At 41.9% G+C, this 27,844-nt stretch overlaps 1 protein-coding gene across 4 annotated transcripts in view; it reads left to right on the top strand.

The window, feature by feature from the left end:
* slc30a9 (solute carrier family 30 member 9) overlaps positions 1–27,844 on the top strand; it is a 152,149-nt gene that overhangs the window by 71,592 nt on the left and 52,713 nt on the right. For all 4 annotated transcript variants that reach the window (XR_010963560.1, XM_067988368.1, XM_067988352.1 and 1 more), the window contains exons 7-10: positions 1,830–1,912; positions 5,458–5,516; positions 19,734–19,801; positions 20,325–20,427. Coding sequence is in view for 3 of the 4 variants with exons in the window: in XM_067988368.1 (XP_067844469.1) it covers positions 1,830–1,912; positions 5,458–5,516; positions 19,734–19,801; positions 20,325–20,427 (313 nt within the window). In the remaining variant the exon portion in view is untranslated. The remainder of the gene's footprint in view (positions 1–1,829; positions 1,913–5,457; positions 5,517–19,733; positions 19,802–20,324; positions 20,428–27,844) is intronic.

The following is a 27,844-nucleotide window of genomic DNA, read 5'->3' as shown; positions in this document are numbered from 1 at the left end:
GTGGAAAGCAGCACAGTTAATTTTTCAGTTTTCTCTGCATTCTTGCACTTTCCATCAGGGTTACTGGATAATGTGGACAATTTGTTTTTGGCTTGCCCTCCCTAGCTGAGGGAAACTGAGAATTTTAGTGCCCTCAGTACTGTCCTGTCCAAGGTTTATTTGCTCAGCACAGACCAAAGATTGAACCTATTACCATCCTGGTTATTTTGATCAGTACTATGCCACCTCCTATAATTGTAGAAACTATTGCACAGGCGATCCAGTGTGCCCCTTGCTGGTGCTAGCTGTTCAACTCGATACTCTAATCCCATTTTCCCAAGAGTGGAGTGGATCTTACAAAATTTAACCCATAGTCTATGGCACAACAGCCAATTGTGATCAAGCATTCATTATTCTATTTATCTTCCTTCATTTCTTTTAACTTACTTTTTCATTCTGATCCTCAATTTATTCCCCCTTGTTACAAATTTGTTAACCAATCTATCACTATTTGGTCTCTCCAAACCTTTCATAATTTTGAAAACCTGTATTAGATATCCTTTAAACTTCTGTGTTCCTCTGAAAAGGCCCAAATTTTTAGGGGTCTTCATTACTATAAACTCTTAATTCTTGGTATTTTAATAAATATTTGCTGTACCTTTTCGATGGCTGTAATATTCTTCCTATAAAGGAGTGCCTAGCGCTGCATGGAGTACTCCAACTGTGGGCTAACCAATATCACCACCTCGTTTTTGTATTCAGTGGCCCTATGTTTGAAACTCAGAATTCCACCTTTTTTAATGTCTTTTCTACCTGCAATCCCACATTTGAAGATTTGTATCTCTACATCCCTTGTCCTCTTTGTTCCACCATTCTGTTATCAGTCTTACTTTAAGGGTATACTTCTTTAACTGTTCTAATTCCCAAAATGTACTACTTAATAATTGTCTGTATTTCTCCCAGTGGCGTGGCCAATATTTATCCCTAACTAACATCACTAAAACAGGTTATCTGGTCATTATCACATTGCTGTATATGGGACCTTGCTGTGCGCAAATTGGCTGCCGTGTTTCATACATTACAACAATGATTGCACTTCAGAAGTATTTCATTGGCTGTAAAGCACTTTGGGACATCCTGAGATCATGAAAGGCGCTACATAAATACAAGTCTTTTTCTTTTCTTTTTATTGAACTGCATTTGCCATGTGCCAATCCACTAAACTGTCTGTACTTCTGCATCCTTCCTTACAATTTGCCATAAAATGTAATTTTGCCCAAAAAAAAACTTTAGTAACATTTCTCTTCTGCCTATTTACAAATCATTTATATAACTGGAAATAAAAGGTATCTGTACAGTTCCTGGGAGCGCACTACATCCTGCCAACCCAAAAAAAAATTAACTTTCTGTCACATAGTACCTCTCTATCCATACTAGCAAATATCACATCCATTATTTTTTGCAACCTGGTGCATTTATACATTGAATTATTGGGGGAACTGCATTGTGTATTTGTAAGCAAGTGGAACAAAGGTTTTTCAAACACTTGTTCATGAAAACCGTTTTCACTGACCAATAAATAAAATAAAAACAATTGAATATTATAGGGAAACACGAATATCCACATTCACTGATGACCATTGAACTCAAACTGACAAAACAAATGTACTTGGCATTAAGATGATATTTTAGCAAGGATTCTACTGACAACTTTGTGTATTTGATAATCCTAAATAAATTACTAACGCCATCCTTCTTGAATGCTTTTTTAAATTCGGGATACAAAATGTAATGCACATCTGTAAGAGGCAGTAACGGCACGTCTAACAGATGTTCAATATTTCTTTAAGGGCTCTTGAGGTACATGGTAGCCCAGAAGCTCTTGCAAGGGCAAAAAAACAGCGTAAGAAAGAAGAAATTACATATAAAGAAAGTAAGTGTGTGTGTGAGATATTTCTACAATATTTAAAATGTAATTCTGAGATGTACTGATATGGATCATCCATTCAGTTTGGGAAGAGTGAAAAAAAATATAGGTGTGATATATACCGAATAGTATTTGACCATGCTGTCAGTGAAGTGAAGATATATAACAGATACTACTGGTTTGGTATTAGCGTATGATGCTAATATTGAAAACTGTGAAATCTGCAGACTTTTGTGAATCGGGAACAATTGATTCAATTTTTTCCCTAATACGTTTTGAGTTATGGCAATGTAACACTGCTCATTGGAATATTTTATATGTAGTTTGATTTAAATTAACATTTCTAAAAACTTGATAAAAGGAATATTATAAAAAAATATAGTTTAAAATATAAAATCAAATGCAATAATTCTTAAAACCAGTGTTATTGAGTTGATGCAAATCAGTGGGAGATTGGACAGCCTCACAAAATGACAGTTGTATTGATTTTTTTAATCCAGAAATGAAGACTATACTCTCCAATTTTTGTTCTTTGTCTAAAAGCATTTTGGCTGAGGTTTTCTTCTGCAGTTGTTAGCCTGTGATGTTCTATCCATTAAAGTGGGTTTAAGGAAGCGAGGTGTATGAGAGGGTAGTGTGTAGCTTGGGGAAGGTAATGCTTGATGATTTGAGGGGGGAGAGGAAGAGTAGTTGAGGTAGAGCACTGGGTGGGGAGCAGTATCATTAACACGGATAGGAAGTAATGTGGATAGTGAGTATTTTGGGGAATTGGGGATGTGAGTAATGAAGAATGGTGTTGGAAATAAGAATTTAATTTGGGAGAAAGTGAGCAATTGTGAATGGAGTTTTTAGTATGTGGGTGAAGGATAATGGGTATACCCATAAAGAGTAGTTGAGAGGGATGTGCAGTGAGTACTGCAGGAGAGGGTGGCTAAAGGGTGGTAGTTTGAAATAAATATAGAGAAGAATAGAGTTGGATGAATGGATATTGAGGACCAGGGAAAAGAGAATCCAAGTGGGTGTGGAGAGCCAATGAGAATGAGAACAATGCAGCCAAAGAGGAAAAGGGAGGTCAGGGCTGAAGTGAGCAGAAATAGAGATAAATGGAAGCAATGGAATCAAGTGTGAATAAATGAAAAAAATGACATGGAAATGAAAAGCAACGTACATGGAGGAGCAGAGCAATAGTAGGCCTAAAGCAGATGAAGGAAGTTGATCACACTAAGATTGTCAAGGAAGCTGAAAGTAAGCTTCAGTGTTAAGAGAACATGATTTAATCAAATTAATAAAAGAACAGGTAATTAACAACCAAGGGTACAGAAAAAAGGCTTTCCCCAAAGTAATTAAATAAAATGAGTCTTTAGTGGTCTGGTAGGAATCCATAGTGTTAATAAATTAAATAAATAAAGTGGCAAATCAATGGGCCAACAGGAATCCCCAGAGTTAAATAAATGTGATAGGAGCTCAGTGGACCAGCAGAAGTCCCTGGGGTTAATTAAACAAACATAATGGGAGCTGAGTGGGCTGGGCTGGTAGGAATTCTGGCAGCAGGTCAGAGATGACAGGAGTGAGGTTGAGCTGGAAACAGAACAGTTCTTAAAATTTCCGCTGCTGGCAAGAGTGGACTGCTAGCAATGTTTGCTTTCCTGATCTATGGCTCATATTTCCTTTCTTAATTTCTGGGCCCGACTTGTGTGCGGAGATGAGATTTTCAGCTTTCATTACTGTAGCCAGCAGTATGCGAGATGCAAGTGGAAGATACGACTGGGGAGAATCTACAGCATCTCCTAGTGATAGATCGTTTTATTGGTCGGTGCGATGGCAACAAGATGACATACATTTAAGAGAAGAATTAAAAGGCAGATTAGAAAAACTTTATGCAGATGGTGGTTAAAGTGTGGAATTTTTTTGCCACAAACCATTGTTGAAGCAGAATCCTTATCTTATAAATGAGAATTAGATCATTGCTTGATAAAGAGGAGTATTGAAGAGTGTGGGGTGCAAGTAGGGAAGTGGGATTAGATCAAGTGTTTGTGTGGAGAATAACACTGGCACAGAATTGATGGACAAATTGACCTACTTCTCTGCTGTAACATGCTATGATATTATATGTTACATAGCATAAAGCAGCATAACCTTTGATTACCGCGAGCAGTGAGCAACAGCACAAAAGATCTTTTCTTTAAAGAAATTATAAATGTATTTGTTGTGTGTATTTTGTCCATCACACTTCTGGTTTCGCATTGTGTGACTCATGCAAATTTCTGTATCACCTGCACTTCCTTGGCTAAAACTTTACATTCATGAAATGGTGACAGATCACAACTAAACAGGAAAGGAACAAGCAAATCAAGTTTATAAACTTCCAATGCAAAACTAGTAAGGACATATGAAAAGAAACAATCAATAATTAATCAACAAAACCTATGAATAAAAAAATGTGAACCCATGAAATCATTCCAAATGTCTTTCGGCCTCGTCTAAGCTGAGAAACTTAGTCCTGGAAACAAGGGCTGTAATATAATGAAGATATTTTAAAAATTGTAAAATTTAGAAGGTAATGATTAAACTTGCCTGTGCAATAACACTTCCTGGGTTTAAGATATGTAACAATCTTCCATAAGAGGCTTGTACCTCTCTGAGAAGTCTAGGGCTTGAGCTTATGAGTCTCTTGAGCTGACAGATATCTTTGGCGAGCTCTAAAAAGATAGCAGGCTACAATTCCAAATATACATCAGTGCCTGTAACTCCTAATTTTTTTTAGACAGCAAAACTGGCTATTCAGTGTGCTAGAACTTGCTATCTGTAAGGCTGTTATCCACTAACCTTCTCCAAGCAATGATGGAGAAGTACTGAAAGACTAATAGCTAGAAACCCATTTTTAAGGAACAGTGAAAGGAGCCAAAATTGAGTTTTTTTTATATATATAACATCAAAACAAGGGGAAGCACAAATTTCTGAACTTTTTGCAAAGTAATGTAAATGCAAGGGATTCTTAATGCAAGTTATATTTGTGAAAAAAATATGCATTTATTTATTATTCCAAAGTCTGATTCCTCAGATTCCTCCAGTCATTCTCCTCACCCTTTCTCAAATTCTATTATGGTTTGGATTTCATTCCCAATGTGCAGGGCTGAATTTGAAGGTTGGGGTCCCTTTCCCCCATCCCCTGCATCCCCTCTAAACCTGATCAGCAACTGAACGATCTTCTCCTTTTGCTTCCATCCCCAAAAGCAGTAACCTGGACACAATAAGTATGCAACCACATAGTCCTGAGTCACCCTTTGTCCCTGTTACGTACACCGATTTATTTATGTAAATGTGGTATATGAAAAGAAATACATTCCTTACTTATCAATTTGCAGTGGGTAAGAAAATCCTTCCTTTTTTTGAATCAATCAAAACTACTTGTATCACTGTCTCTCAAAATATCTCTCATACTTCTTTCCAATTCTAATGCAATGTCACAGGAAACCTAGTTAATTCAATTAAGTGAATTTATGTCTGAGCACAAACTGGATTTGATGTATTGTATTTGTTCTCTATTGCAGATGTTTTCAAGAACCAGAAGTTAATGAGGGAATATAGGGAGTTTTTGGGTAACACTATGGTAAGGCCAATTATGCAGCCAAAATTATAAATATTTTTTAAAAGCATATGGGGTAGAGTTTCCGCTAGTTTTGCACCCAGATTACTTGGCCGAACGAGCGCAAAAGACTGGGGAATTTAAAACGTGAGGGAGTTATGCCCAAAAACACTTACGCTAGTGTTTTCTGTGATCTTTTATGCTGGTTCAAGATTCAGTTTGCCACGCCCTAGGTCGAAATTGCGAGATTGGGCTGGTTCTGGAAAGCTCTTCAAATTGCGCTAATTTTTTTAGGCGCACAGGCACTAGTAGTCACGTTTTAATTCAAATTGAATTCAAAATAATATTTAATTTACTAAGAAACTGACTAGTGTACACCAAGAAACTGTCAAATAGTTCAGTGTAGTTCTTTTAAGTCATTTTCAGTGATTTTTAAATCAGGTTACTCACAGGTGGACAGCCATACTAAAAATGCTTATTCTTGGTGATAAACTCATTTTCAGCTATATTAATAAAACTGCACCAGGTTACCGCTCTTAAATACATCAAGGAATACTTTTTAATAGAAAAAAAAAGAAACTATTCTGTTAAACAGCCTGTTTGCGCTGGTTCATGGAAGATTTTCTGTTTGTGATAATGCAAATGAATTTTACAGGAAACTTGGACTGTAACCTAGGCAAGCGCATTTAGGGCGCAATTTCCCTGTATGCCCAAAGTGGAAACGCTACTCCATAATGTTTTGGTCTCCTAGGGATGGGATTTGAGAAGTGTATGCCTTCCAAACAAATATTAATGATGACGTGTCATAGTCGCACCTCTGAACTTATGCATTTTAACACCAAGGGCTCAAGAAGTTGAGTGTAATTTATACATGTGTGAAATTGTTAGAAATTTGAAAATATCTTAAATATTGTTAACTATGACTGCAATGCTTGCAATAATTGCATAGAAATACTTTTGAAGTGTTTTATCCTTCCTACATAGGAATATCCAGGGCAGGGTGTAAATTAAGCATTAAATGGTAAGAGTTGCTTTTGTGCACTGAACAATTCATGAATGGGAGCGACATGAAAAAAAGTAGCATGCTATCACAGAAGAGCTTTATTACAATGCATCCACAATGATGATGTAAGATAGTGAGGTTTGAGCAGTTTATCCAAGTCACCCGTGGTTTGTCCTATAATACTGCGTAAAGCATAATTTTTCTTGTTTTCCTTAATATATACAGAATCTTTTTACATAGAACTGGAATGAAGGAATAATATAGTTCAGTACAGTAAAACTAGTTCTATTTTAGACAGGGTTGGAAATATGTGCATCTAGTAATTTTTTCTGCACCAAGCGACTTCCCATCCTTGGTGATTTCAATCATCATCTCAACTCATCTTGCCCTCTCCCCTCTGAGTTCACTGCCGTCCTGTCCTCCCTTAACCTCTCCCTCCATATAAATTCTCCTACTCATATTCACAGCCACTCCTTTGACCATACCATCTCACATGGCAGCTCTACTCCCATTGTCCCAATGACAGATAAGGCCATCTCTGATCACTTTCTTGAATCCCTTTCCGCTCACATCCCCCTTCCAACCCTGGAAAAAAAAAACTCCACCAAGTCACTTACAATGGCACTTACAAATCCCCAACTGCCTAGCCTTTGGCCCTCCAGTCACCACAATACTTCTGCAGGTGACAATCTGCTCAATCACACCCTTACCTCCACCTTTGATGTCCTTGTCCCCAATAAAACCCTTATTCTCTCCCAACCTGTTACAGCGTCCATCTCTCTTCCCTAAAATCCAAGGGACACAGACTTGAACGTTTATGCTGAACAAACGGTTTAGCCATTCATTGCCAGATCTGGCTAGACCACATAAAGCACTATCTGGTCCAGCTTTCTGCTAAAACTGCTCACTACTCCAGAACCATTCTAAAATATAAAGATAACCCCAGGCTTCTACACTAACAACCCTCTTCTTAAATCCCTTTCCCCTGCCCTCTCCACCTTCACCTCCAACAACAAGTGCAAGGAGCTCATGGATTTCTTTGTCACTAAGATTGAGACCACCCGTTCAGCTGCCTCTGCTGCATCCCTCCCTTCTCCAAGCCCACTAAGCTAGTTTTCCACCAAGGTACACCCCTGCCCTGAAATTGCATCTTTCTCCCCTCATGCCCTCTTTGAGCACATTTTGTCCATGAGACCCACCTCCTGCTTTCACGACCCTATTCCCACTAAACTGCTGACCACCCAACTTCCCTTCTTTGCCCCCATGCTAGCTGATATTGCAAACAGTTCCCTCTCCCCGGTACTGTCCACCTCCCTTTCAAATTTGCCATCATCGCCACCCTCCTCAAAAACTCCACCCTTGACCCTTGCAAACTACCAGCCCATCTCCAACCTCCCTTTCCCCTCAAGTCCTTGAATGTGTTGCTGCCACCCAAATGCGTTCCCATCTTTAATGCAGCACCATGTTTGAACCTCTCCAATCGGGTTTCTGCCCCTGCCACACCACTGAAATGACACTTATCAAAGTCACAAATGACATCCTATGTGCCTATGACCGTAGTGCGCCATGCCTTCCCATCCTTCTCGACCTGTCTGCAGGCTTTGACATGGTAGACCACACCATCCTCCTCCAACTCCTCTCCTCCATTGTCCAATTGAATGGGACTGCCCTCACCTGGTTCCATTCTTACCTATCTAGTCGTAGCCACAGAATCTCCTGCAATGGCTTCTCTTCTCTTCCCCTCCTGCTCCAGCACCATTACCTCTGGAGTTCCCCAAGGATCTATCCTTGGCCCCCTCCTATTTCTCATCTACATGATGCCCCTCAGCGACAACATCCGAAAACACAACTTCAGATTCCACATGTACACTGACGACACACAGCTGTACCTCACCACCACCCCTCACGACCCCTCCACTGCCTGCGATTTGTCACACTGCTTGTCCAAGATGAACAGAAAATTCCTCCAATTAAATATCGGGAAGACCGAAGCCATTGTCTTTGGCCCCCACCACAAACTCCATTCCCTAGCCACCGATTTCATTCCCTTCTCTGGCTACTATCTGAGGGTGAACCAGACTGTTTGCATCCCCAGTGTCCTATTTGACCACGAGCTGAGTGCCTGACCCCATATCCTCTCCATCACCAAGACTGCATACTTCCACCTCCGTAATATTGCCCGTCTCCGTCCCTGCCTCAGCCTATCTGCTGTCAAAACCCTCATCCATGCTTTTGTTATCTCCAAACTTGACTATTCCAGTGCTGTCCTGGTTGGCCTCCTATCTTCCACCCTCCGTTAACTTGAGTTCATCCAAAACTCTGCTGCCTACCTCCTAACTCGCACCAAATCCCGTTGTTCCATCACCCCTGTGCTCACTGACCTACTTTGACTCCCGGTACATTAATGCCTCACGTTTAAAATTCTCATCCTCATGTTCAAATTGCTCTATGGCCTTGTTCTTCCCTTACCTATAATCTGCTCCAGCCATATAGCCCTCCGAGAACCCTGCGTTGATCCAATTCTGGCCTTTTGCGCACCCCGATTTCCTTCGCCCCACCATTGGCGGCTGTGTCTTCAGCTGTCTAGACCCGAAGCTGAGGAATTCACTCCCTAAACCTCCCCATCTTTTTACCTCTCTCTTCTCCTTTAAGACGTTCCTTAAAACCCACCTCTTTGGCCAAGCTTTTGGTCACCTGTCCTAATAGCTCCTTATGTGGCTGGATGTCAGATTTTGTCTGATAACGCTCCTGTGAAGTGCGTTGGAACTTGTTACTCTGTTAAAGGCACTATATAAATGCAAGTTATTCTTTATTGTAGTAGGTACAGCACAGGAGGAGGCCATTTGGCCCATCGTGCCTGTGCCAGCTCTTTGAAAGAGCTATCCAATTAGTTCCACACGCCTGCTCTTCCCCCATAGCCCTGTAATTTTTTTCCCCCCCCTCAAGTATTTATCCAATTCCCTTTTGAAAGTTACTATTGAATCTGCTTCCATTGCCCTTTTAGGCAGTGTATTCCAGATCATTACAACTCGCTGCATATTTTTTAAAAAATGTTTCCTCATATCGCCTCTGGCTTTTTTGCCGATCACCTTAAATCTGTGTCCTCTGGTTATCAACCCTTCTGCCACTGGAAACAGTTTTTCCTTATTTACTCTGTCCAAACCGTTCATGATTTTGAGCACCTCTATCAAATCTCCCCTTAACCTTCTCTGTTCTAAGGAGAACAATCCCAGCTTCTCCAGTCTCTCCACATAACTGAAGTCCCTCATCCCTGGTACCATTCTCCAAGGCCCTGACATCCTTCCTAAAGCACAGAGCCCAGAATTGAACACACCACCCCAGCAGAGGCCTAACCAATGTTTTATAAAGGTTTGACATAACTTCCTTGCATTTTACTCTATGCCTCTATTAATAAAGCTCAGGATCGCATGCGCTTTTTTAATAGCCTTTTTAATTTGACCTACCACCTTCAGAGATTTATGTATGTGCACCCCCAGGTCTCTCTGTTCCATTAAAATTCTACTATTTAGTTTATATTGCCTCTCCCCTTTCTTCCTACCAAAATGTATTATTTCACACTTCACCAGTCTGTCTATGTCCTTCTGAAGTCTGTTACTATCCTCCACATTGTTTATTACATTTCCGAGTTTTGTGTCATCTGCAGACTTTGAAATTATACCCTCTATACCCAAGTCCAGGTCATTAATATATACCAAAAGGAGCAGTGGTCCTAATACTGACCCCTGGGGCACACCACTGTATACTTCCCTCCAGACTGAAACAACCGTTCACCACTACTCTCGGCTTTCTGTCCCTTAGCCAATTTTGTATCCGCGCTGCCATTGTCCCTTTAATCACATGGGCTTTAATTTTGTTAACCAGTCTATTATGTGCTACTTTATCAAATGCCTTTTGAAAGTTCAGATAAACATCAGCAGCCGCACTGCCCTCTCTGTTGCTTCATCAAAGAACTCAATCAAGTTAGTCCAACATGATTTTCCTTTAACAAATCCATGCTGACTTTCATTTATTAGCCCATACTTTTCCAAGTGCCATTTAATTTTTTCCCTGATTATTGCCTCTAAAAGTTTCCCCATCACCGACGCTAAGCTGTGACTGGCCTGTAATGGCTGAGTTTATCCCCCTCCTTTTTTGAAGAGGGGTGTGACATTTGCAATCCTCCAGTTCTCCTGCACCATCCCCATCTCAGGAGGATTGGAAGATTGTGGCCAGAGCCTCTGCAATTTCCATCAGTAATCTAGGATGCATTCCATCTGGACCGGGTGACTTTTCTACTTTGAGTACTGCCAATCTTTTAAGTACCTCCTCTTCAGCTATTTTTATCCTATCCAATATCAATACTACCTCCTCCTTTACTGCTACAATGGCAGCATCCTCTTCTCCAGTGAGTGTTCATTTAGCACCTCAGCCATGCTCTCTGCAGCCTCAGGAAGATCTTTTTTGTCCCTAATCGGTCCCACCCTTTGACTACCCTTTTACCATTTATATGTTTATGAAAGACTTTTGTTTCCCTTTTATGTTAGCCGCTAACCTATTCTCATACTCTCTCTCTGCCCCTCTTATTCCCTTTTTTAGATCCTCTGTACTTTCTGTATTCAGCCTGATCTCTACTGTATTATGAGCCATACATTCATCATAAGCCTCCTTTTTTCTGTTTCATTTTAATCCCTATATCTTCAGTCATCCAGGGAGCTCTAGCTTTGGATGCCCTTTTCCCCTCGTAGGAATGTGTCTACTCTGTACCCGAGCCAACTCCTCCTTGAAGGCCTCCCATTGTTCAATTACTGTTTTGCCTGCCAGATTTTGATTCCAATCCATCTGGGCAAGATCCCTTTTTAACTCACTGAAATTAGCCCTTCTCCAGTTAAGTATTTTCACAAGCAAAATACTGCGGATGCTGGAAATCTTTAATAAAAACAGGGAAGGCTCAGCAAGTGAGGTAGCATCTGTGGAGAAAGAAACAGAGTTAATGATTCAGGTCAAAGACCTTTCATCAGATCTGGAAGATGTTAAAGAGTTAAAGTTTTAAGCAACTACAGAGCCAGGTGAATCAGCAGTTTACTTGTACTTCTTTCACTTTAGTATACTGTATTCGCTGCTCACAATGCGGTCCCCTCTACATTGGGGAGACCAAATGCAGATTGGGTGATCGCTTTGCAGAACACCTCCGCTCGGTCCGCTAGCATGACCCTGACCTGCTGGTCGCTTGCCATTTTAATTCCCCGTCCCACTTCCACTCTGACCTCTGTCCTTGGCCTCTTACACTGTACCAATGAAGCTCAACGGAAGCTTGAGGAACAGTATCTCATCTTTCATTTAGGCACTTTACAACCTCCGGACTCAACGTTGATTTCAATAACTTCAGATCATAACCACTGCTCCCATTTATTTTTCTATTTTTTTTGTTGGACTGCAATTGCTGGTAATGGTTCTGCTGTTGCCATTTACAGCTCCTCTAGACCAAACTTTTGTTTCTTGTCTCATTACCACCCTCCTTGCCTTACGCCATCATCCCTTTTGTCATTTATTCACTCTTGTCCTCTACCCTATCATAGACCTTCCCTTTTGTTTTTTTTCCTTTCCCTGGCTCTGTACTTGCTTACCAACCTTATTTACCACGCTATGTGCATTTTCACACATGCTCTCCAAACTCATCTTATTCTGCCTCACATTTGCCCCCTGTCTGACCCCTCCTATTTCTGAACTCTTCTTTACTCTAGTGCTATTTGTCCCTCAGTCCTCTGTGCATCTTGTTTCTCCTCTCTAATGTTTCATCTTGGTGCCCATCCCCCTGCCAAATTAGTTTAAACCCTCCTCCACAACACTAGCATTGCCATCGCTGAATCCCCCCACCATCAACATCCTGGGGATCACCATTGACCAGAAACTTAACTGGACCAGCCACATAAATAATGTGGTTATAAGAGCAGGTCAGAGACTGGTTATTCTGCAGCGAGTGATTCACCTCTTGACTCCCCAAAGCCTTTCCTCCTTCTACAAGGCACAAGTCAGGAGTGTGATGGAATACTCTCCACTTGCCTGGTTGAGTGCAGCTCCAACAACACTCAAGAAGTGTTGACACCATCCAGGACGAAGCAGCCCGCTTGATTGGCACCCCATCCACCACCCTAAACATTCACTCCCTTCACCACCGGCACACAGTGGCTGCAGTGTGTACCGTCTACAGGATGCACTGCAGCAACTCGCCAATGCTTTTTCGACAGCACCTCCCAAACCTGCGACCTCTACCACCTAGAAGGACAAGGGCAGCAGGTACATGGAAACAACACCACCTGCACATTCCCCTCCAAGTCACACACCATCCCGACTTGGAAATATATCGCCGTACCTTCATCGTCGCTGGGTCAAAATCCTGGAACTCCCTACTTAACAGCACTGTGGGAGAACCTTCACCACAGGGACTGCAGCGGTTCAAGAAGGCAGCTCATCACCATCTTCTCAAGGGCAATTAGGAATGGGCAATAAATGCTGGCCTCGCCAGCGACGCCCACATTCCATGAACAAATTTAAAAAAACAGCTAACCTCGCCGCGAGGACATTGGTCACAGCTCTGTTGATGTGCAACCTGACCATCTTGAACAGATCCCTCCTGCCCCAAAACTGGTCCCAATGCCCCAGGAATCTGAAGCCCTCCCTCCTGCACCATTTCACCAGCCACTCGTTTACCTATCTTATCCTACTATTCCTATACTCACTAGCGTGTGGTACTGGGAGTAATGCAGAGATTACTACCTTTTGAGATTCTGCTTTTTAACTTTCTCCCGAGCTCCTGAAGCTCTGACTGCAGGACCTCGACCCTTTTCCTTCCTATGTCATTGGTTCCCACAAGGACCATGATTTCTGGCAATTCCCCTTCCCCCATCAAAATGTTCTGCGCACTCTCAGTGATGTCCTTTACCCTGGCACCAGGGAGGCAATACATCATGCAGGACTTGTGTCCGCGGTTGCAGAAATGCCTGTCCATCCCCCGACTATCGAATCCCCTATAACGACTGCATTTCTTTTGCCCACCTGTGCAGCCGAGTCTCCAATGGTGCCGTGGATTTGCTCCTGACTGCACTTCCCTGAGATGTCAACACCCTCCCTGCTATTCAACACTGAATACCGTGAGTGCCACACTCCTAGGGGACTCCTGCACTGCCTGCCTGTTCCTCCTACTCTGGTGGTCACCCACTCCCTCTGCGCCTGAACTCTCTGTAGCTGGGGATGACCACCTCCTAAAACGTGCTATCCACGAAACTCTCAGCTTCGCGTATGCACTGTAGTGACGCTAGCTGCCCCTCAAGCTCAGAAACTCTGAGCTCGAGCAGTTGGCGCGCTTCCTGCAGATGTGCTTTTCCAGGACACAGTGTTCTGGTGTTCCCACATAGCACAGTATGTGCATGCAACAGGCCCCATTTGTCCTGCTATGTTAGCCAACAATTATTTAAGGGTAGGGTGGGGTAGCTGTACTAATTAGAGATACCGTAATGGCAATAAAAAAAAGGGACATAAGTAACATTAAGATAGAAACAGAATCCATATCGATTAAGACAAAGGATAAGAAGGGTTTGATCACGTTAATAGGTATATTCTACAGACCTCCTAATAGTGGAAGGGAAGTGGAGGATGAAATATGTAGACAATTTCATGAAATGAGTTTTTTAAAAAATCAAATAATAATCATGGGAGATTTCAACTGCCCCCAAATAAACTGGCAAGAAGAGATGGAGAAAGGGGAATAGAGTTTTTATAGTGTGTACATTACTCCTCTCTTACCCAGATATGTGAGAAGCCCAACAAGAAAGGAATCGCTGCTAGCTCTAGTAATGGGAAATGAACCAGAACAGATAAAAGAAGTAAGCGTAGGAGAACATCCAGGCAATAGCGATCATAACATAATAAGGTTTAAAATAATGATTGAGAAAGACATAAGTAAGACATAGACCAAAGTAATAGATTGGAAAAAAGCTAATTTTATAGGGAGGAGAATGGAACTAGGGAAGATAAACTGGGAAAAAAATGACAAAGAAATAGAGCAGCATAATTTTCATAACGGTGATCAGTAGAGTTCAGGAGAAATATTACTCTTTTAAAAAAAAAGAACAAACTAGCCAATAATGAAACACCATGGATGAATAAAGAGATATTGGTAAAATTAAAACTAAAGAAAAAGGCATACTCTAAGTACAAAGACAATAAAGGAAAAGATGACAAAAGGGAATATGAAGAGTTTAGGAACAAAGTAAAAAAAAATTAGGAAAGCAAAGAGGAACTGTGAGATTAAATTATCAAGGAATATAAGAAGAAACTTCCACTACTGGTTGGAGTAGTTTATAGGCCCCCTAATAGTAGCGATACCATTGGACAGCATATTAATCATTAAATAATAGGAGCTTGTAACAAAGGTAATGCAGTAATCATGGGGGCTTTAATCTGCATATAGACTGGGCAAATCAAATTGACAAAGGTAGTTTGGAAGACGAGTTCATGGAATGTATTTGAGACGGTATCCTAGAGCAATACGTCATGGAACCAACCAGGGAACAGGCTATTTTAGATCTTGTATTGTGTAATAAGATAGGGTTAATTAGTAATCTCACAGTAAAAGAACCTCTGGGGAAGAGTGATCATAATGTGATAGAATTTCACATTTAGTTTGAAAGTAACATACTTAAGTCAGAAACTAGAGTCTTAAACTTAAATAAAGCCCATTACATAGGTATGAGGGGCGAGTTGTCAAAGGTAGATTGGGAAATTAAATTAATAACAGTTGAAAAGCAATGGCAAACATTTAAAGAAATATTTCAATATTCTCAACAAATATACATTCCATTGAATTGAGAAATAAAAACTCCACGGGAAGAGTAATCTATCCTTGGCTAACTAAAGAAGTTAAAGAGAGTATTAGATTGAAAGAAGAGGCCTATAACGGTGCCAAGATGAGTAATAAGCCTGTGGATTGGGAGAGTTTTAGAAACCAACAAAGGACAACCAAAAATTGATAAGGGAGAAAATAGAATTTGAAAGTAAACTAGCATGAAATATAAAAACAAATTGTAAGAGCTTCTACAAGTACATAAAAAGGAAGAGAGTAGCAAAAGTGAATGTTGGTTCCTTAAAGGCTGAGACTGGAGAAATTATAATGGGGAATCAGGAAATGGCAGATGTATTATACAAATATTTTATATCTGTCTTCACAGTAGAAGACACAAAAGACATACCAGAAATTGTGGGGAACCAAGGAGTAAATGAGAGTGAGGAACTTAAAACAATTAAAATCACTAGAGAAAAAGTACTGGACAAACTAATGGGTTTAAAAGCTGACAAATCCCCTGGACCTGATGGCCTACATCCAAGGGTTCTAACAGAGGTGGCTGCAGAGATAGTGGATGCATTCGTTATGATAGTTAAAGAACCAAATTGAGGTACTTAAGGTACCTTATTTCTGACACAGTAGATAGTTGAAACTATTTTAAACTTAACTGGGCGGCTTTCCAATGGCTTCCAATTCATGCCTGGTGAAACCAGGCGTGAAGTGCCAGATCAGGCAAAAATAAGCTAAATAAATTAAATGAAAAATCATTGCACAAAGTTTAAAAAGCAAAATAAACCTAACATTCCACCCTGCTCCGATGCCCCTCTCAGCCCCCGATATCTCCCTCTCCGATGGATGTACCACTACCCCCCACTCCGATCTCCCCCGCTTTCCACCCCCCCCTCCGATCTCCCCCTGCACCCCCCCCCATGGTCCCTCACTCACCCAGCAGCCAGCTGGCTGCCGGGCGAGAAAACCGGAAACAACTTTAATCACCATCAATTACATCGCGATCGCGTCAGAAAAGGTAAGTTTTTTTAAAATTCGGGTTTGCCACGTGCACCTTCACCCCTCTCCCCGCCCCCCCCCCCCCCCCCCCCCCCCCCGCTGCCAACCAGCTACCATTTCAAAATTGAGCCCAAAGAGTCTGCAAAGGGACATAGACATGTTAAGTGAGTGGGCAAGAAGGTGGCAGATGGAGTATATTATGGGGAAATGTGAGGTTATTCACTTTGGTAGGAAGAATAGAAAAACAGAATATTTATTAGATGGTGAGAAACTATTAAATGTTGGTGTTCAGAGAGACTTGAGTGTCTTCAGACAAGAAACACAAAAAAGTTAGTATGGTGGTACAGCAAGCAATTAAGAAGGCAAAAGGCCTGTTGGCCTTTATTACAAGGGAGTTGGAGTACAAGAGTAAGGAAATCTTACTACAGTTGTACAGGACATTGGTGAGACCTCACCTGGAGTACTGCGTACAGTTTTGGTCTCCTTATCTAAGGAAGGATATACTCACCTTAGAGGCGGTGCAACGAAGGTTCACTAGATTAATTCCTGGGATGAGAAGGTTGACCTATGAAGAGAGGTTGAATAGAATGGGCCTATACTCTCTGGAGTTTAGAAGACTGAGAGGTGATTTCATTGAAACATCTAAGATTATGAGGGGGCTTGACAGGGTAGATGCTGGGAGATTGTCTCTCCTGGCTAGACAGTCTAGAACTAGGGGGCATAGTCTCAGGATATGGGTTCGGCCATTCAAGACTGAGATGTGGAGGAATTTCTTCACGCAGAGGGTTATGAATCTTTGGAATTCTCTACCCCAGAGGGCTGTGGATGCTAAGTCATTGAATATATTCAAGGCTGAGATGGATAGATTTTTGGACTCTAGGGGAATCAAGGGATATGGGGATCGGGTGGGAAAGTGGAGTTGAGGTCGAAGATCAACCATGACCTTATTGAATGGAGGAGCAGGCTCGAGGGGCCAATGGCCTACCCCTTCTCCTATTTCTTATGTTCTTATAAATAGTACACATAAATAAGAAAAGAACAAACAGATTTGGGATAGGGCCACTAAGGAATGCACACAATAAACTCAAAGGTAACACAGCGAAATGGCAGCAATATCGAATAGTTACTTTGCCTCTGTATTTACCAGGGAGACTAACAAAGTGGGCATGATGTTAGAAGAAGAGATCATAAAAGATATTAAAACATTTACGATAGGAAGGGGGGAGATAATTGGAAAACTAAGCAAAGTTAGAGAGGATAAGACCACTGGACTGGATGGATTGCATCCGCGAACATTAAAAGAAGTTAGGGAGGAGATAGCAAAGGGACTATTACACATATATATTCACTTAAAGGGAATAGTGCCCGGGGACTGGGGACTAGCTAATGTTATTCCTAAATTTAAAAAGGGTGATAGAAAGGTCCAGGGAACTATAGACCAGATAGCTTAACGTCGTTGGTAAGAAAGATAATCGAATCTTTACTCAAAGATGCAATAGAAAGACGTCCAGAGAACAAAGATACAATAAAGAATAGTCAGCACGGATTTCAGAAGGGAAAGTCATGCTTGACCAACCTTATTGAATTCTTTGAAGAAGTAACAGAAAGAGTAGACAAGGGTAACGCAGGAGATATAATATATTTGGATTTTCAAAAGACCTTCGATAAGGTACCGCATTGTAGAATCATGGCTAAGGTCAGAGCATGTGGAGTCGGGACAGTCAGCAGAATGGATCGCAAGCTGGCTACAAAATAGAATACAGAGAGTAGGGGTTAAGGGTAGCTACTCAGACTGGCTAAAGGTAGAAGTGGTGTTCTACAGGGATGAGTGCTAGGACCACTGTTGTTCACAATTTACATTACGATTTGGATTCAAGAATCAAAGTACAATTTCAAAATTTGTGTGCAACACCAAATTGGGGGGTGTAGTTATTACAAAGGAAGAATGCATCAATATGCAAGAAGACGTTGATAAATTTGCAGAATGGGTGTGTAATTGGCAAATGAATTTCAATATAGATAAGTGTGAGGTGGTACTTTTTGGTAGGAAGAATAAGAAGGCCACATACTGCTGGGATAGTAAGAGTCGAAATGGGATTCAGGAGCAAAGGGATCTCTGGGTACAGAACAGAAATCACTAAAAGTAACGATGCAGGTTAGTAAGGCCATAAAAAAAAGGCAAACGAGCACTAGGGTTCATTTCTAGAGGGATAGAATTGAAAAGCAGAGAAGTTATGTTAAACCTGTATAGAACCTTGGTTAGATCACACTTGCAGTATTGTACACAGTTCTGGTCTCCATATTATAAAAAAGATATAGAGGAATTGGAGAGAGTGCAAAAAAGATTCACAGGGATGATACCAGAACTGAGAGGATATCCTTATCAGGAAAGGCTGAACAGGCTGGGACTCTTTTCTCTATTAAAGGGAAGGCTGAGGGGTAACCTGATTGAGGTCTTTTAAGATATTGATAGGGTTTGATAGGGTAGACGTGGAGAAAATGTTTCCACTTGTGGGGGGGGGTCCAAAACTAGAGGTCATAACTGTAAAATAGTCACTAATGAATTTAATAAGGAATTCAAGGGAAACATCTTTACCCAAAGTGTGGTAAGAATGTGGAACGCGCTACCACAAGGACTGTGCATAGATGCATTTAAGGGGAAGCTAGATAAGCACATGAGGGGGAAAGGAATAGAAGGGGTATCCTGATAGGGTTAGATGAACTAGGGAGGGAGGAGAAGCATAAAGGCCAGCTAAGACCAATTGAGCCAAATGGCTTGTTTCTGTGCTGTAGTTTTGATGTATAAGTAACTCAGAGGTGCAGAAATGTTTCTGCCTAGTGATCGTTTGTCATTGCAGTTTCGAAAGATTTAAATACTTTTGTCATGATTTGATTTGTGTTAGAGATACAGCAATCCAAAACCTTTTCATGTAACTGCAACTCCACTTACTGTAGTTTTCATATAATTGTGGAAACATTAATTGGTTATACGTTTAAAATCAGTGTAGTTAGTAACTTGTTTATTTTTTTGCATATCTGGATATAGTTCAGTGCTGCTTTCTTTGGATAATTGATGTCATGCACCACTGAACTATCCTTTGTCTCTAAATTTTTCTGGGCATTCTTTACTAAAGCACCTCCTTTTATACACTTTAAAGGAAGCTAGATGTAGCAGTGTACAAACATGCAAAATGCATAATACTTTTTTGCTGTAATTGCTGGTATTTAGAATTTTATTGGACAAAGAACAAAATGTGACACATCAAATTTCACAAAAAAAAAGGATTGTCATGGGTAAAAGTCAATTCTTCACAAGTTGTTAATAGGACTGGAATAGTTTATGCTTTAATTTATTAATAACAAAGGTTTTGTTTTTAACCTTTCCTTTCAGCCTCGTTCAACTAAGTCGACACCATTTTTACAGGGACCCGGAAAAGTTGTGATGGTTGCAATCTGCATGTAAGACATTGTTTTCTATTTAAAGTTTGTTTATTTTGTTTTAAAAATGGGATTGGATAATCATAAATCTGCGTAAAGAACATGATAACAGTAAATTTGTAAATGTTCTTGTTTAAGAAAACTTATTTTCTCTGCCTCATCTCCCCTTCCCCCCCTCCCCCTTACCTCCTTGCAAGATGCCATTTACCACTGTACTCTCCCATAAGGTAACTGGATTTGCAGATACATGCTACAGGATAGCAGAGAAAATGCCCCCTTTGGTGATCTGGCCAAAAGCAGTGGTGCTTTCCTTTTTGAGAAAATGATAGCTGTAGCATTTGATTCTGAGACAAATAGGAGGCTGGTATTCCATTGCTAGCTTGTTGGCTGGCACGTTGGTTTATAATCAAAATTAATTTTCTTGTTCTTGCTGAATTTAAAACAAACTTTTTTTTAAAAATTGCTTTTTAAATGCTCCTACTAAATACAAAAATCCCACATTGCTGTCTGTCAATATGTTATTTTTATTAACCCCACTCTCTAGCAATGGGCTGAATTTTATCTTCAAACTACTTGCCTGGGTTCATACAGGGTCTGCATCTATGTTCTCAGAAGCTATACATTCACTGGCTGACACCTGTAATCAGGTAAGGAAGTGATCCATTTATTGCATTCATTTGCCTGGATTTTTGAATTTATCGTAAAGATAAGTCAAACCTGCTTCAAATATACTGTTGCTTTGCGATTATGCATAAAAGCTATCCGAAGGAGCCAATTTATAAATTATTAGGAACAAGTCTGAGAATGTTTGTAATAAAAGCACTCAATAATTACTGCAGTTGTATTTGACTCCGCCATAATGGGCCGGCTCTCGCTGGAAAAATAACTGTGTGTTAATGACACACGCATTATTAATGTGGAAATCAGCCAGCAAGTTCAGGGGCTTAAGAAATACGCCGTGAGATGTGAATCTCCAGAATTTGCTGGTCGATTTACGCCGCTCCACCCTTTGCTTTGCAAAACGGCGTCTCACCCTTAGCCTCCCCTTATTTTTAAGAACTTGCTGGATTTGCACATTAATGGTTCACTAAACTCACTGCAGAAAGTTAAGTCTGGTAATTAGGAGTGTTAGTACCTTTTTAATTACATGATAATTGTTAATGCAATGCTAATCAACCTCTCTGGCCCAGAAAGGGGACAGTGTAAAGTGTTTAATCTCATCCCTGCGTGTAGTAAATTGTTGGAGATTTTAAAAATGTAAAATTTTTTTTAAAACTTTCTTTTCCTTCCTGTCTCTTTCTTTCCTCTCACTCTTAATCCAATCTTTCTTTCCCTCTCTTTATTTATCTTCCTGTACTTGATTTGACACTAATTCACCCTCTCTCAGTGTTTCCTCTGATTCTTTCTCAATCCTTAACTCTCATTGGTTAAGGAGATGCACTGTTGGTCCTGCCATTCACTAAGGTCCCAGATACTCTGTTGCCCCCACCGCATTGTTATCAACTCGCACTTCCAGCAAGTTATGGCGCAAAAAAGTTTTGCGCTGAAGGGTGCAAGAAAAAGTCAAACTAACAGCGATGCCGCGAGATCCCCCACTCCAGCAAGATGTTTAAAACGTAATTACGTAAATAGTCAGGTACTGCTTGCATATGGTCATTCTGATTGGGAGGTGCTGAGTTTCCTGTTCTAAATTTTGAGCCAAGGTAGTTTCCCTCCATCTTCAATAGATACAAGCTGAAGTGTTGTGTTGCGGGTTAGTATTTTCATCTGTGATTTTTTTTTCATTTATGGGATGTGGGTGTTGCTGACAAGGCCAGCATTTATTGCCCATCCCTAATTGCCCTTGAGAAGGTGGTGGCGAGCCACCTTTTTGAATCGCTGCAGTCTGTGTAGTGAAGGTACTCCCATAGTGCTGATAGGGAGGGAGATCCTTCCTTGTATGTTCAGTCTCTTGTGTAGATTATAGATAGGATTTGTTTTGTTTTTATATTTTAGTTAGCATGGGTAAAGTTGTGATTTTTAGTCTTTGGCTAGAAGCTAAGAATTTTAGAATTCCCTTTGCCATAGAAGTCCATGCAAAGTAACCATTTGCTGAAGGCACGGAAACGTTTATGCCCTTGGTAAAGCAGTAATTCTGGTGCTGAGTTAATATTTCTGATGAAACGTTTAGATCCTTGAGGACCTATATGGTTTGAATCTTTTTTGAAGTAGCCGTTATTTTGATCCAAAGAAACCTTTATTTCACAAAGTGGTGTAAGTGTAGATTAGATGTTCCATTTGCAACTGGGTTCTTAGCCCTTCAGAATCTGGTCCGTTTATTGTGGGACAAGGTGTGGCTTAGCTATGCTCATGATGTCAACTACTGTTGGCTTGATATTTACAGTTCTAAAGTGAAATGTATTGATACTTGTTCCATGTTTGCAAATTTGACAGATGAGGAAATTCGTTGTTATACAGTATATTACACATTCAACTTAATATCAACTTGGTTAAGAGGAAATGCAGTTTAAGAGCAACACTTTTATACCATACTGGGTGCATATCCATTTAAGATCAAATTATCTTTTGTTCTTAAATCAACCCACAAAGCGAAATAGGGTATTTTACGATTTCAAAATCGGGGCTTCAATTTTTCCAGTGCTCAGGCATATCTACAATTTACCCATTTGCACCTGTATTTTCTTCTACAACTTTGGTTTGCAGGCACAATCCATGCTTACCTTCTGGTCCTGCATTGCAGCCATGTACCCAAAATATAGGGTACGGTAGCATAGTGGTTATGTTACTGGACCAGTAATCCAGAGGCCTGGACTAAAATCTAGAGTCATGAGTTCAAATCCCGCCACGGCAGCTGGCGAATTTAAATTCAATTAATTAATTAAATTCAATTAATTAAATAAAAATCTGGAATTAAAATACTAGTATCAGTAATGATGGCCATGAAACTACCGGATTGTTGTAAAAACCCACCTGGTTCACTAATGTCCTTCAGGGAAGGAAACCTGCCGTCCTTACCCGGTCTGGCCTATATGTGACTCCAGACCCACAGCAATGTGGTTGATTCTTAATTGCCCTCTGAAATGGCCTAGCAAGCCACTCAGTTGTAAAATCTCACTACGAAAAGTCATAATGAGAATAAAACCGGACGGACCACCCGGCATCGGACCACTAGGCACCGGACACGACAACGGCAAACCAAGCCCAGTCGACCTTGCAAGGCCCTCCTCACTAACATCTGGGGACTTACGCCAAAATTGGGAGAGCTGTCCCACAGACTAGTCAAGCAACAGCCTAACATAGCCACACTCACAGAATCATACCTTTCAGCCAACGTCCCAGACTCTTCCATCACCATCCCTGGGTGTGTCCTGTCCCACCGGCAGGACAGACCCACCAGAGGTGGCGGTACAGTGATATACAGTCAGGAGGGAGCGGCCCTGGGAGTCCTCAACATTGACTCTGGACCCCATGAAATCTCATGGCATCAGGTCAAACATGGGCAAGGAAAGCTCCTGCTGATTACCACCTACCGTCCTCCCTCAGCTGATGAATCAGTCCTCCTCCATGTTGAGCACCACTTGGAGGAAGCACTGAGGGTAACAAGGGCACAAAATGCACTCTGGGTGGGGGACTTCAATGTCCATCACCAAGAGTGGCTCAGTAGCACCACTACTGACCGAGCTGGCCGAGTCTTGAAGGACATAGCTGCTAGACTGGGCCTGTGGCAGGTGGTGAGCGAACCAACACGAGGGAAAAACTTACTTGACCTCGTCCTCACCAATCTACCTGTCGCAAATGCATCTGTCCATGACAGTATTGGTAGGAGTGACCACCGCACAATCCTCGTGGAGATGACGTCCCGTCTTCGCACTAAGGATACCATCCAACATGTTGTGTGGCACTACCACCGTGCTAAATGGGATAGATTCCGAACAGATCTAGCAGCTCAAAACTGGGCATCTATGAGGCGCTGTGGGCCATCAGCAGCAGCAGAATTGTATTCCAGCACAATCTGTAACCTCATGGCCCGGCATATTCCCCACTCTACCATTACCAACAAGCCAGGGGATCAACCCTGGTTCAATGAGGAGTGTAGAAGAGCATGCCAGGAGCAGCACCAGTGGTACCTAAAAATGAGGTGCCAACCTGGTGATGCTACAATTCAGGGCTACATGCATGCTAAACAGCGGAAGCAACATGCTATAGACAGAGCTAAGCGATTCCACAACCAACGGATCAGATCAAAGCTCTGCAGTCCTGCCACATCCAGTCATGAATGGTGGTGGACAATTAAACAGCTAACGGGAGGAGGAGGCTCTGCAAACATCCCCATCCTCAATGATGGCGGAGTCCAGCACGTGAGTGCAAAAGACAAGGCTGAAGCGTTTGTAACCATCTTCAGCCAGAAGTGCCGAGTGGATGATCCATCTCGGCCTCCTCCCGATATCCCCACCATCACGGAAGCCAGTCTTCGGCCAATTCGATTCACTCCACGTGATATCAAGAACCGTCTGAGTGCACTGGATACAGCAAAGGCTATGGGCCCCGACAACATCCCAGCTGTAGTGCTGAAGACTTGTGCTCCAGAACTAGCTGCGCCTCTAGCCAAGCTGTTCCAGTACAGCTACAACACTGGCATCTACCCGACAATGTGGAAAATTGCCCAGGTATGTCCTGTCCACAAAAAGCAGGACAAATCTAATCCGGCCAATTACCGCCCCATCAGTCTACTCTCAATCATCAGCAAAGTGATGGAAGGTGTCGTCGACAGTGCTATCAAGTGGCACTTACTCACCAATAACCTGCTCACCGATGCTCAGTTTGGGTTCCGCCAGGACCACTCGGCTCCAGACCTCATTATAGCCTTGGTCCAAACATGGACAAAAGAGCTGAATTCCAGAGGTGAGGTGAGAGTGACTGCCCTTGACATCAAGGCAGCATTTGACCGAGTGAGGCACCAAGGAGCCCTCGTAAAATTGAAGTCAATGGGAATCAGGGGGAAAACTCTCCACTGGCTGGAGTCATACCTAGCACAAAGGAAGATGGTAGTGGTTGTTGGAGGCCAATCATCTCAGCCCCAGGACATTGCTGCAGGAGTTCCTCAGGGCAGTTTCCTAGGCCCAACCATCTTCAGCTGCTTCATCAATGACCTTCCCTCCATCATAAGGTCAGAAATGTGGATGTTCGCTGATGACTGCACAGTGTTCAGTTCCATTCGCAACCCCTCAAATAATGAAGCAGTCCGAGCCCACATGCAGGAAGACCTGGACAACATCCAGGCTTGGGCTCGTAAGTGGCAAGTAACATTCGCGCCAGATAAGTGCCAGGCAATGACCATCTCCAACAAGAGAGAGTCTAACCACCTCCCCTTGACATTCAACGGCATTACCATCGCTGAATCCCCCACCATCAACATCCTGGGGGTCACCATTGACCAGAAACTTAACTGGACCAGCCATATAAATACTGTGGCTACGAGAGCAGGTCAGAGGCTGGGTATTCTGCGGCGAGTGACTCACCTCCTGACTCCACAAAGCCTTTCCACTATCTACAAGGCACAAGTCAGGAGTGTGATGGAATATTCTCCACTTGCTTGGATGAGTGCAGCTCCAACAACACTCAAGAAGCTCGACACCATCCAAGATAAAGCAGCCCGCTTGATTGGCACCCCATCCACCACCCTAAACATTCACTCCCTTCACCACCGGCGCACTGTGGCTGCAGTGTGTAGCATCCACAGGATGCACTGCAGCAACTCGCCAAGGCTTCTTCGACAGCACCTCCCAAACCCGCGACCTCTACCACCTAGAAGGACAAGAGCAGCAGGCATGTGGGAACCACACCACCTGCACGTTCCCCTCCAAGTCACACACCATCCCGACTTGGAAATATATCGCCGTTCCTTCATTGTCGCTGGGTCAAAATCCTGGAACTCCCTTCCTAACAGCACTGTGGGAAAACCTTCACCACACGGACTGCAGCGGTTCAAGAAGGCGGCTCACCACCATCTTCTCGAGGGCAATTAGGGATGGGCAATAAATGCTGGCCTCGCCAGCGACGCCCACATTCCGTGAACGAATAAAAAAAAATATAACACATTTTACAGTGGACAGGTTTTCTCACACTTTACGATTTATAACCAGTAGATACGGTTAGCCATTATCTATCCAATATTTTTCATGACTGCTATGCCTGCTGTAACTATGCAACCTTAATGTCTGCTGTGGCATACAGTGAAGTTTCTTTCTCATTGCTTAAATGAGTGCACTCTGTGTCCTTCTGCTTTCCAATTGATTATTTTATGCTTTGGTTAATTCACCAATCTTATTACACAGTGTTTTTGACAAGACCATATGTGTGTGATTCCTTCATCTGTCTCAACATCCGTATTTCACTACCTATCTGCAAACTCTCACCCTTGGTCCTTGTTAAAGAGAAACTCACTCAGCTCCTTCACCAGTGCTCTATGTAGCTCCTATTGCTCTGGTCTTCAATCTACTGAACAGTTCCTTTTTCGTCTGATTGGACACCCTCATTCCCACAAAATATCTCAAAATCTCCCACCCCCGCCATTCTCCCTGGTATAATTCCTACCTCTGCCTCCTCAAACCTGAGAGGCACCAGCTTTGAATGCACATACTGTGTGACTGAGTCAATGCTGAGGATTGTGTCAATACATTGAAACATTTTGTGGTGAATTGTGAAGAGTTCCTGATATTATAAGTCCAGATAGTGAGAGCTCAAACCCATACTTGTCAATTTATCCAGCGACTAAATAGTGACTATCCTTGGGGAGACGAGGGGGAGGTAAGCAGGATCTCTTTGGGATCAAAATTGATCCAAGGTGGCATGTCTAGAAGTTTGAAAGTGTATCAACCCTCTAGCAACCTCTGTAATCTGATACCTGAACCAGACAGATTTGTATTGAAGTGCCATGGGACTTTTTGCCACGTTTAAAAACACTATTTAATTGTCCAAGATATAGTTGTCATGATGGGAGCCGACCCATTCCCCTATATAATCCCAGAAATAAAATGTCATCTCCTAAACACATTTTTTTTAAAAATCAATAATTCACAAAAAAAATCACCGATACCCATCTCAACTTCCATCAATCCAACTCCCCCATCCTCCTATGCAGCCTGCTGAATCTCATACATTTATAGTGCTCTGGGTAGACTGCATCTTGGCTATTGGGTCCAATTCTGGTCACCAAGAATTAACAAACCCATTCAAGTGCTGGAGACAGTGCAGAGAAGAGCTACTACACTGATTCCTAGTGCCAAGGGCCTGAGTTATGAGGAAAGATTGGAGAAACTTGGGCTTTTCAGCCTAGAAAAGAAGTATCTGAGAAGTGATCTTATAGAAGTACATGAGATTGTTATGGGTAAATCAAAAGGTAACGGAGTATTTAAATTAAACTGCAGCAGTAGAACTAGGTGACATGTTCGAACTAGTAAAAGGTAACTTTAGGACTGATTTCAAAAAATTCTTCACACAGTGTGATCAATGTGTGAAATAAATTTCCCGGTAAAGTAGTGGAGGCAAAAACCCAAGAATCGACTAAGAAACAATTGAATGCTACAATGGGGTGGCGTTAGCATCTCTCTGGATGGATGAACTAATATGAATGGCGTTCACAATATCATTACAAATGAGAAACAGCTGCTAGCATACAGCATCACACCCACCTACACCTCTTTATTCCATAGCTTGACCCTCCTAAGGCCCAACATAAAGAATGCATGTACAGCAAACCAAATGTTAACAATACACTTTTATTTTTAATATTCACCATAAATCCAGAAACAGCACCACATCCTGAACTTCACTGCTGCCTCCCAGCTTCCCAATACTCTATTCTCTGCCCACCTCCTGCTTTAAGTCCCCTGCTGTCTTATGAATGCATCAAAGTGATGCACGCTGCAGATCCGCTCCCAGAGGGAGATTAAATAATTGCTGTGGATATTACAGGTCAAGGGTTCATGAATCTATTTACAGGTAAGGAAAAAGGAGAGTGTGTGAGACACAGAAGAAAAAGAGAGAAAGACATGCAGTGAGAAA

The sequence above is a fragment of the Heptranchias perlo genome, chromosome 1, assembly GCF_035084215.1.
Source record: "Heptranchias perlo isolate sHepPer1 chromosome 1, sHepPer1.hap1, whole genome shotgun sequence".
Lineage (NCBI taxonomy): Eukaryota > Metazoa > Chordata > Chondrichthyes > Hexanchiformes > Hexanchidae > Heptranchias > Heptranchias perlo.
The sequence above is the reverse complement of the archived record's forward strand: the minus strand, read 5'-3'. Positions and strand labels throughout refer to the sequence as shown.